This window comes from Salarias fasciatus, chromosome 7 (assembly GCF_902148845.1).
Source record: "Salarias fasciatus chromosome 7, fSalaFa1.1, whole genome shotgun sequence".
Taxonomy (NCBI): domain Eukaryota; kingdom Metazoa; phylum Chordata; class Actinopteri; order Blenniiformes; family Blenniidae; genus Salarias; species Salarias fasciatus.
In genome coordinates this window covers 15,709,826-15,722,060 of record NC_043751.1, presented here as the reverse complement: position 1 = coordinate 15,722,060, position 12,235 = coordinate 15,709,826, and the positions used below count along the sequence as shown (strand labels likewise).

Sequence of the window (12,235 nt, the reverse complement as noted above, 5' to 3'; positions counted from 1 at the left end):
ATGTATTTCTCCCTCTCTCTCTCTCTCTCTCGCTTCACTCACACTCACATACACAGACTCATCGGCAAACACACACGACTTTAACAAAGAATGGCTTGTAACACTCATGATTCATTTATCAGCTCAGCCTATTCAATCTCATCCCACAAACAGAATAATCAATGCAACTGTGTAATATAGCAAATATAAAAAAAACATGCGTGCAGTCATACGTGAGTACAGTGTGTGTCAGTTCCAGCGCAGTCACTCATTCTCCCCCCGCACACACACACACACACACACACACACACACACACACACACACACACACACACACACACACAGACACGGAATGAACTTATCTTTATCACCTCACTGAACTTCAATATTACCATCCTGACAAACATCCTAAAATAGCTTCATCACTCCTCTTCCTCCTGGCCTCATTATCATTACTCACAGTATCAAATTAGAATTTAATCTCAATCAAACACACATTAGTAAAAATCTGAATTATACAACAGCAATCTATAAACAGGATTTAACTCTTGACGACACTGAATCTATTATTGGGTGAATTTCAGGACAAATTTCTGGATGCAAAACAAACTGGATTTTTTTTTTTCTCAGCTCATCAAAAAAGAAAGATCAAACAGATAGAAGTGGGGGAGTTTGGTGGATAACGGTGGTGACAGCCTCCTTTGTTGAAGAAATCATTCCTGATGAATGAACTGTTTGTTTGGAGGTGCACACTTTGTTAACGGGTATTTACAGCAGGTATGCATCTGACTGCACATTAACAATGATGGGATTTATTCAAATGAAAATGAATCCGAGACATTGGCAGTCATACTGCCTGAACCGAACAGACCTGAATATTTAAATTTTGACAGAAAACCACAATATGACGCTGCAGATGACAACTCACGCTAATGTTCATTCATCATGAAATAGCAACATGGGGATTGTTTTGCTTTTGCAGCTTTGAACATGATTTATAAAGAAAAATTGGTTCAAAAAGGTGCTTTTTTGCAAAGCACTTTAAAAACATCTTTTTCCAAAGCTTGCAACCCAGTCTATCAACCGGGTCACATCATGAACGATCTTCACTGAATTCATCCCAAATGCACTTTTAAAATGACGTCGGTTCCATCTGTGCTAATCTGCAATTTTCGCAACCCGCAAAATCGACTGACTCACCACTGGCCCCATAACACGTGAAATCCTAGTAAACAACAGTTTGACAAGTCAGAAATGAAAACAGTTTGTGGTTGTCATAGAAACCAATTGCTTATCGTAAAGGGCCTGCTCATATCTTTGTGCAGTGCCGACTGTGTTCCTTGTCAATAGCAATAAAGGCAAAAGAATGAGACTGCCAGAAAATAGAGTCACACACAGACAGATATGTACACCAGCAGAGTGGGTAAAGTGCTTTTCTGCATACATATTGGATTCGGCCATGCTTTCAAGCTGTACGTTTGAATTTTTACAATAAACTATTAAAAGGTTCAGCATTAAACGGTCACTTTTGTTCACATCCTTGGACTTTTCTAACCGCTAAATGCTTTGAATGCCAACAGTGCGAGTGTACTCTAGATCACCAGGACTGCGCATTAAAACCTCCCGCTTACGTTCGGATGATTTTCATTTTGCACACACTTGCTCACATCATCATGATAGCCATCTCCGTTAGACCTATCATTATCAGAGACGTCCGTCAGCCTCATCACCATCACCATCCTAAGCATCTTGGCCACGTTTCTCATCAACATCTTTATCTGCTCCTCCTCTGAAGTCTCCAGAGGAGGATTCCCTGTCGGAGGCTGAGAAGCTGCAGGGCGGCGTGCGTCCAGAGCATCGGATGCGAAGTGACAGAAGCTGCATGTATTTATAGGCTATCTGAGTAGCAAAATGTGCTGCTCACTGTTGCAGCTATTTATAGAGCCTTTTACTGATGCCTCTGAGTAGAGTGGAGGAGAGGAGATGGTTCTCTTGGGAATGACTTACGAGGCTCCCTCATATCTCCTTCTACCCCCATTCAGTGCACGTTCGCCCTTTTGCTCCCCACAGCTCAGCCCTCCATCCCATCCTCGTCCTCCTCCATTGACTCATGTTTCTCATTTTCAGTCTTCTTCCCTCTAGCCTGCTGATCGCCTCCTCTTTACCTCCACTCCTTCTGTCTTCTCCCCATTTTCTATCTTCTCAAAGAGCCTCTTTGCTCATGTCTACATCCATTATCATCCCTCGCCCCTCTCTCCCATAGTTTATTATAGCTCCACACGCTCCTATGCTTCATACTGTGCATTTTCTAGACCTTTTCACTCCTTTGTCACGTTTTCACTGTTTTACTGTCATTCCCATTTGCATCAAAGAGGGTCTCACCACACTTATATGGAGACAACAGGACCATCTGAAGCTCTTCTCAAATTTCTGCTCTGACAGGAACACAAGCTTGATTTCTAAGATGGTCAAGTTAGCCGTGCAAAGAAAATCAGACAAATCCAAACACACAAACGCTCGAAAAGTCAGTTCAAACAGTCACAATCTCATCAGCGGGTTCAACCCTGCATTGTGTGACGCCTCTGTGAAGTCGTTTCCCTTCACGTCTCAAGTTCTGCTCGGCCTTCTTGATTGCTTCTGCTTGACACTTTATCGAACTATCGATTCTCTCTTGCACAACCGGGTTTATCTCTTTCATTGTAAACATAAGGCTGCAGTGGCCGTCTGTGCCAAGCTTGATGAAAGTGTGTGGATGTCCTTGAAGTGGGAGACGTGCTGTTAGTTTGCATGTGTGTAGATCCAAAAGAAGCCAACAGACAGTGAACATCACAATGCAAGCAAAAAACACAAAGCATAAAGATAAACAAACACGGCTGGTCGCCTGGGGGGGTCACAACACAAATTCTGCAGTAATGAATATCACACAGCAAACTTAATTCATTATTATTTGGGGGAGAGTGGCCAATCCTTGAGCCGAATGATGTAACAGGATGCAGTAGTTGATGTCAGCATGTGAGTCTTCTAGCTGTATGAGCACACACATGAACATGCACGCAGACCAGACACACACACACACGCGCGCGCGCACACACACACACACACACACCTCCTGCCACGTCCTTGACAGCATGTTGTGATGCAGAGTGGCGTCTGCTTGTCAAGCTGACAGACCCGCACTGACAGCGTGGTCAGAGCGCTTCAGACAAGGGAGAAAAACACTGATTTTATAGCGCTCCAAACCACGAAAACAAGAAGCCCACTGGGCATGAGCAGTGCATCGCTCAGGACCATCATCCCTGTTTTTTAGCAGTCTGATGTTGTGTCACTCTGCTGGTTGAGCAGCGCCTCAGACTACCAGAAAGTGTAAGACTGAATATGTATGAAACAGTCTCCTAAGCAGCCCGGATGACCTACAGACCAAACGCTAAAAAAGATCCATGAGGCTAAGATAAGGCGAAGGAATCACTGTGAAAACACAGACGTATTCAAATGAAATTCAGATAATTGGCATATGATTTAACAAGGCTGTGCAGGAGGTCTAGAAGTTTCTATAATCTTCATTACACTGGATCGGCTTTGTTGAGTGATAGGCAGTTAATTATGGGGATGTCATTACCACTCACACATCACACAAAATAACCGTCTCTCCAGTCCCAGGGGTGAAAGGTTGTTATAATTGAAACACAGGGGCAAAGCTATGGTTCGTGCTACTGAAAAAAGTACGTGCCATCCTTCAGTCTCAATGGGGCCGGAGTGTTGAAGCTCAGCCAGCTCCCATCACCTTACCAGTCACCCTGTCAGTCTGCCTTTAATGCACTATTACACAGCCAACGGTCTGAGAAAGGTGGAAGAAAGCAGAAGCAGAGGGAAGGAGAGGGAGAGGCCACGTAAAGTCAAAATAGAAAGGGATGAAAAAAAAAATGTGATGGAGTGAGGTGGTCACCGAAAGAAATCCAAGAAGTAAAAAGGAGGGAAAAGCAGGAAGGAGCGTGAACGCGAGCCGAAGCAAAGAGATGAAAACCACAGGAGAGAGGGAGGGAGGGAGGGAGAGAAGAGGAAAAAGAGGAGGAGAGAGGCTCAGGAAGTGTGCAGCTGTGTATTAAACAATCACTTCTGTGTCAGCAGCTCAACACACCGGCAGAGGACGTCTATAGTAGAAGCACTCAGTCAATGCAAACACAAACTAGCGTCGACGTCAAAACGAGCCTCGTCGTCTGTCGCATAGTCTTCGACATGAACACGGTCATTTACCCGAGCGCTTTGAAATATGCCGGCACCGGCCACCAAAAAACATCCAGCTAGCGTGCTCTGATCCACTTTTTGCATGAAGGGAATAACGTGTGGTCTGCAGCACGCGGGCTGATTCACGAGCCGCGCGGTGTATTGACAGAAGGCGGATCTACTGAGCATCCCCCTCAATGTCAATCACGGCAATGACATCGTACCCCAACAGGCAAAAGGCACACGCGCTGATAACACAACCCATGTTCACATGTATCCTCACAGGCATGACGTGTCTCTATGAGGATTTGTTTAACCGGAATGGAAAATTCCCCACACACAGACAAGAGACTTGTTTTTTTTTTTTCTTTTGTTTAAACGTGTTCAAGAGAGCAACTTGTGATTATCTTCATATATACGTGTGCGTTGTGCGTGCCTATCGTGTGCTGAAGGGGGTAGGGCATCACGACAACGCCAGCCTCGAGACAAGAGGGTGGTTGCCGTGGAAACCTCAGGCTGAGAGCTCGGCAGCCGGACGGCTGAAGGAAAAGAAGGAGCGATAGACGGCGAGAGACGGAGAGAAAGACCGAGTGTGTGGCGAAAAATAAGAGAGCAGTATCCTCGGGACAAGGTGGGGAAGCTAAAAAAAGGAAACAATGCGCAGAGGGGTGAGGAAAACGATAACGAAGAAATAGAGGAAGACAATGAAACAGACGATTACAGACACAAGGTGAGGCAGCCTGGAGGAAGAGATCAAAGAGCAATGACAGACAGGCGTGAGACGGTGATGGAGGCCAGGAGGCGGCGGAGAGGGAGGATGATGCAGACTCACAGGGAACAGTGCGGAGGTAGAGGTTGTCTCTGATGATCTGCTGGTGGTCGTGGTCCACTGAGCCCTTGGAGAAGCGCAGGTTGAGGTAGTGCCGCAAATCCTTGTCAACCACCCCCCCTAAACAAATACATCAAGAAAGAGGTTAGTGTTTGCACTCGACTGAAAACACACACAGAGCAGGTGACACTTTGGTAAGGTGATGGGCACAGACGTTATTGAAAATTAAAATTAGCTTCATGATCACTGCAAGAATTTTTCTTTTGGAGAAGAAAAAGCAGCAGTCTGACTGAGAGGCTCAGTGCTTTTATATTTGAAGTTTCCAAAAGCACAAAACCTGCAAGGAAATATTATGGGGATGTGTGCACATGAAATTGCAAAATATATTTGCAATATTTGAAAAAGTTTGTGAGTTCTAAGAAGTTTTACTTTTAGCTGAAACAAAAATGTGCAGCTTGTCCAAACTGACAGTGAAGTGGAATTGTCCTTTACAGACAAGGCACATGGCAATTAAATGACACACAAATAAAGAACATTAAAAAATGAAGATTGGTGATATTTTTTGCTATTCCACCTTAAAAATAAATCCTCCATTGATTCGATTTGTTTCCATTTTTTATTGAAAACAGAAAAATAAATTACTGATAAATCCCATTGGGAGAAATATCCAGAGGAAATCTACCATTTAGATACGTTTTAGGGTGTTTGCGGAACAGTTTGAAGCTATTTCTGAGGACGTCTAACCAATTCTGGAAAAAAAAGTTAAGGCAGTTATTTTAAAAGGCAGTATATGTAGAAGTAGCCATCAAAAATATGGTGGTTTGTCCCTGAAGCATAAACATCTAAAGTCTAGGGATGATTTTAACAATATTAGCCTTCTTTGGTCAGCAGTAAAATGGAGGGAATTGTATGTTAAGGGTTTCTTGAGACAAAATAAACAAGAGTTTCTGCTCTTAAATGAGATAGAAATGGCTTCCTCAGGTTGTAAACTCGGAATGATTTTCACACCAAAGCAAATGATAAGAGGCTACACGCTGACGCAAACACACACAGATCATGGTAATTGTGTAAACCAGTGATCCCCTCGGGGCTAAAAGTGTGGTGTCAGCAGGTTGGGTGACAAAGGCTACAGAGGACAGGAGCTCAGACCTCTATGCTTCTGCCTCTCTGTCTGTGCTGATTATTTGCTGTACAAGCTGTCTTGTACAGTGAAGCTGGAGACGAAGAACGGGCCAACAAATCTGTGTAGCACTCGCTGTATGATAATGTCCATGAATAGTTTCTCCTCCCTTCATCTTAAACCAAAGAAGCCCAAGAGGGTGAGAGGAGGAGCACTGATTTTCCACGCAGCATTCAGTATGCACAAATGGCCACATCCGACAGCGCGAGGGATGAGGTTACATGCCATGCATTTACAAATGACAAACATGTCCTCTCACTCATGCATACTCCAGTGACCTCCTGCCAAACTGAGACTACAGCGTTCGGCCTCCCATTTCAGATCAATGCAGCGCCCGCCTGCCAAAGGCAGCATATAGCCCGAGAAGGGAAACTCTACACAGCAAACCTTGGGCACGCAAGGCATGCATGTGCATCTCCGACACAGGGGTCTCTGTGTTTCGCAGATTATTAATCCTTTCAGACCAACATCTTATGTAAAGTGACACCATTTTAGCAAGGCTGTGAACTGCTTCACAAACAGCAACAGCAAGAGGAGAGGAGAGGAGAGGAGAGGAGAGGAGAGGAGAGGAGAGGAGAGGGCCAGGAAACAAAGGAAGACAGGATCCAGCCTTGATTAACATTATTAGCACTGTGGTGGTTTTCAGACGGGTAAACAGCACATCACACGGCTCTGTGTTGCACAGGCCACACATCTCTGACATGCACAAACACCGACACACACACACACACATACACACCACCACCACACACACACACACACACACACACACACACACACACACACGCACACTCTCACACATATTGATACATGCACGCGGACACATATCAAGACAGAGAGCCACAGACAGATGAGAGAAAGACAGTGCAATCCAGACACCTCATCAGCAGCTGGCCCAGATGTTGACAAGAGCAGTCCTTTCTCCACAGGTATATATCCACAGACAGCCTGTCCTCCCAGGCGTCCTCTAGCTTTGCAAGCGACCACTGCACATCTTCTCCTGCTGCCTCAGTGAAACCCCACTCTCTCCCTCCTGGATGTGCCGCTCCGCCGCTGCTCCGGCACACAGCGGCCGGCCGCGGCCAATATTAATCCCAAGGAAGGAGACGGGTACGGGGGGGATGGGACAGGAAGGGAGACGCAAAAGGATGGAGAGAAACGACGATCGTCGGCAGAAAAAAGGAGAAGGAGATGTGCCAGTGGGAAGCCGGGCTCCAAACAACCTGCCAGCGGATTGGCCAGACAGCTTCCACAGTCCTGCAGCAGCCCCTATCTTCTGCTGCCGTTACTGCACTGGAGAGTTGTGCATTTGTGTGATAAGCGTCTGTGTATTTTTTTTGTGTGTGTGTGCAAGACACTAAGAGAAACAGAGAGGGAGAGAGAGAGAGAGAGAGTAGTGACAGTGGCAAATCAATGTTAATGCGTGTGAAAGCATTTTTAGACCTGTGTCTGTAATTTTGTGTTGTGCGCAAGTGCAACCCAGATGCTCCCTGACATTCCTCAAATACCCCGCGTGTCGCCCACCAGATGCTCTCCCTGTTTGACCTTGTGTTAACGTCACAGGCTGGAGAGACACGCAGCAGCGGCAGCGGCATATGTCACGCGGAGGTTACACACACTTATACACACACGCCGAGGACTGATGAGCTCACAGCTGCAGATGCCAGGAAAGATGCCTTGAGCATCTTCTTCAGCAAGGTTCGGTCAAAATACGAGATATAAACAAGCATCAACACAGAGACACGCTCATGATATGAGTACTGAGCTGAGGGCCCATCTGGAGTAGGGCTGTTTTTTATCAGACTTTTTTTTTTTTTAAAGAGGCTTTATGAGCGTAACTGTTCAAACAGAACAAATTTAGCAACCTCAGAGTTAAACTTGATGCTGTAAACACGGCCCATAATATTCATTATGCATCACAGCAAACTTGTTTTGTGGCTGGCTGCTTCAACAAAGTAGTAGGTTATAGATTTCTAAAAATTGCAGCACCCCAAGAGGAAAATGATGACAGTGCAATCGATCTCAAACTCATCAAGGCAGGCCGGATTAGTCAGTGCAGGTCCTGCTCAGTATCATAGTCATCAATACTGACTGCCCAGCAAATCATCGTCAAGCGATCTGCAAAAAACCAAAACGTTACAGATCACATGGTGCCATTTCAGTACAACGTCCCACTGAAACACTGAAAAAGAGGGAGCATCCTGCTACTTCAAAGAGATGGAAAAGCGGTTGGTGATGATATGAAATTACAACGATAAGAAGATGTCAAAAATGTTAATATAAAGTTCAGGACTGACTCATATTAGGAAGCAGTGAATAAAAGAATAAGCAGATGATTTCAGACACAACCCGGGGTCTCTCTGGGTCTGTCTCCTGAATTTATATGTCCAATATCTCGTAAAAATATTCTGTTACTGCTGGGTGAGTTAAATGAGGTCCTGCTGAGTGTTTAGCATGCTGCTGCGATCCAAATGTGGGCAGAGCTGGGTTTTTGTTTTTTTTACAACATGAGCGACCCGTCCCATATGTTTAACAAGGTATCGAGCTTTCCGATTTGAAAAAAAAAAAAAAAAAAGCCTGAAGATGTCCAAAAATAACAGTTTTACAGACCGAGATGTATAGATCTTCAGTGGCATCCGCAACATAATCTTTGTTGCTTAGCAACACAAACGAAGCAGATTTGTTCACACAGCTGTTCATTCACCTCACACTACATCCCCATACCGACGAGCAACATTGGAGTGCTGTTTCAAAGTAAATAATTTCATCTTGAGTGCGGACTCCAACCGTGCTTTCAGAGTATGCAAATAAAACAAAATTCAAATGCTGAAAATCTTTGTCGTCAAATACAGCAATGGGCTGCAGCCAGAATTAAAATGCATGTTTACAAAATGCCACAACACATCGAATTAGCTGACTTCAATCTGTGTTTTTGTGTGCGTGTGCTTGCGCAACAGAAAAGCAGCAGACATCCACAGAAAGCTTCCCTGGCAGACAGAGACGCTGGCAGTGTCAAATGAGGACAAGAAAAAGCGAATATTTGTTTTGGTGGCGCGTGCGACGATTAAAACAGGGCAGGAGGAAGATAAGGTTTGTTGCTGGGACACCTTGGGACACCCTGCGCCTGACCAACATCAGCAGTGGTAGATTATATCAGCTCGTGGCCAATTACTGCTAATTCTGTAGCAGCTCCGCTGCTTAAGTCACTTGATTAATGTGCTCTCCATGAGCCGCCACAGTAAAAGTCAGTATTCCAGCACTGACTTCAGTATGTCACAACAATCATCAAGATTTTAAATCAGCTCATCTCATTTTCATATGGGAGCAACAGGCTGCGAAAGTTAATTAGGTTGATACAAATTTAGCAGCTACCGCTGAAACTTTTTGCTTCACAACAGCTGGTAAAGGATTTAAAATAACTCCCTGTGTTGTACTAATCTCTGCTTTAACATAGAAATGACAGAGGCAACTCATTTGAATTTTAATCAATTCATAGATTTATACTTTAAACCCTCTTAAAGTTATCATCATGTGGGTGTATAGCAGTAAAAATAGCGTGGTAATATTCTAATTCCACTGGAGCAATGTACAACTACAATTAACTCAAATTTTGGATACATGAACTATATGGCTGCTGCTGAACGTGGTGCTCCTCAAATTCAGGCCAATTTGTCATTATTTATCCAGAGACGCTGTGATCTCTCTTGTTCTGACAGATGACTGAGCAGTTCACTCTGACAATGACGCCACCAGTTGTGCTTCCATGAGCGTAAGAACTTCAGGAAGTTAAAGCAAAATGTTGAACCTGAAAAAGCTGTGTTATAATGTGAATTTTGGGGCATTGTCTATTTTTAGACTGGTCAGAATCAGGTACAATTAAAATATTGACAGAGGAATTAGTCGCCCGGCCCATGGTCACACACAACCAATAGAAGTGCAGGAAGAAAAAACGACGACACACACTGGAAAACTGGATTCACCACCGAAACTATAGCAGTAAATGGAGGCACTCTGCTAAACTACATCTGAATTATCCATCTACTTGGATATGGAGCTTTTATTTACTTGTATATACATCCTACTCCACCAATAAATCCATTCTTGAGAGTGTGTCAGTGCTACCTTTGACTCAGTGGAGTGCAACGACACGTAGTAAAGCTCACTGTGGCACCAGTGTGAGAAATCAATGCTGCACAGGAAGATGCAAACTTGAGCAACAGTTAATATTGCAATGAGTAAAAGCTATTTCCAACTCAGCGTCGCGGTTGGGCCGGAGCCAATTCCAGCTGACAAAGAGTGAAGATGTGAAGTGTGACAGCAAGTCTAGACAAGAGCTACGAGCCACCATGTATGTATGATCTAACCACTGATTTACAATGATACATATATTAAGTTCATATACTTGACTGCTAATCCAATACTAGCAGGACGTGCTGCTGTAAAAATAAGTCCTGTATACGAGTGTCACCAGAGCTACCAGATCCTGACGAGACTGTGGTTGATCTTAATTATGACTGCTCACAGCAACAAGTAGGTCTGACATGAACTCCATCATTGTTACTTACAGCAGCTGCAGTTTTCACACTCGCTCTGAGCAGAAAGGCTGAGCTTCACAGAAGATTTGGATTTCTATTCCCACAGCTTTTCTCTCAAACACACAGTAAAAGGCGGTTCAGTTCACTCTGCGGGCTTGGCTCCTCATCTGAACTGCAGTATCAATTGGAATTACACACTGTTAAAACTCACAATTTTGTACTTCCATGATGTCCGTTTCATTTTTTTGGAAAGACAATTGCACACGGAAAACTGCAAAGCACAAACACTGAAAAGATTGGACAAACGTAATGTTTTGCAGCAGGGATTTTCAATTAGCCACGAAAGTGCATACATAGCATGACAATAAAAGTAGAGATGCACAACATATCAGCACTGATATCGGTATCAGCAGATATCACACATCCAATTCCGTCCAATAAGTAAGTAAATTGAAGTTTTGGAAAATAAATTAATTAATTTCTTAATTATTCCATTTTTACATAGATTTCAGTATAAAAAAATCATTATAGAAACTTGCTTTTATTATCAGTATCGATATCTGTAAATACTGGCTATCAGTCATAACTGCTATATTAATATGGGATATCGGCATTGGTCAAAATGATCATATCAGTGCATCTGCATCCATAAATAACAGTAATTACTTTTGCCCATGTGTAACTCACAACTCCATGCAACTCCATGTTTAATGTGGTAGTTGCAAATGAATAGTGGTATCTTTATTAAAGTTCACAAGTACAACGAATTAATTTTATGTGTAGGATGCAGTGATGAACAGAAAGGTTCAGACTGATTCCATCACCTCAAGCAGAATCAATCAGCTGAGGCTGAGGAGAATCTGTAAACCAAGCATACAAAAACTCAAAGCAAACTCAATAAAATCCTCATGTTTATATATATGTAAAACCACACCTCTGTGTTCTTAAAATGTAAATCTTGCAGTATTTCAGGACGATCGCCCCTGCAGAAGCATCCGAAAATATCAGGACGCCACCTCGCAGCCGTTTCAAACGCCCTCAGTTGTAAAATAGCAGGAATGATAATAACTCGACTTTCCTCCTGCAGGCAGCTGACTGAATTGTTGATCGTGCCCTCGCCGCCCTCAGCAGGTCACGATCGCACTCCAGCACCTGTCATTTATGTTGATAAGCCGTCCTCCTCAAAAACAGCATCCAGCCTGAGGTCAAGTCAAGCAGCGCGCAAACTACAAGCGCGGGAGAAGACGAGAGAGAGGATATTCCTCAATTAACACAGCAAAGCAAGTCTCTGCTGTCTGAGCTGCCCCCATTTATCTCTGCTCTCCTTTCTGTTTCAGTAGCACACTGACATCATCCTCTTCCCTGCTCTGTTCCCATGACGTTTAATCCATCAAGCACAACACAAGATGCTTAATTGTAATAAATGAATAAATGCAAACCGCCTCTATGTCACCCTGTTCTTCATAATATTTTGATTTGTATGTGGCCTGT

General features: G+C 43.8%; 1 protein-coding gene across 4 annotated transcripts in view; it reads right to left on the bottom strand.

Moving 5' to 3' along the window:
- The window catches only part of magi2b (membrane associated guanylate kinase, WW and PDZ domain containing 2b), an 88,146-nt gene that overhangs the window by 55,119 nt on the left and 20,792 nt on the right, over positions 1-12,235 (bottom strand). For 3 of the 4 annotated variants that reach the window (XM_030097154.1, XM_030097150.1, XM_030097151.1), the window contains exon 2: positions 5,033-5,149. In XM_030097154.1, the coding sequence (XP_029953014.1) occupies positions 5,033-5,149 (117 nt within the window). Of the gene's footprint in view, positions 1-5,032; positions 5,150-7,088; positions 7,495-12,235 lie in introns of those variants that run through there. The other variant, XM_030097153.1, reaches the window with a different exon arrangement.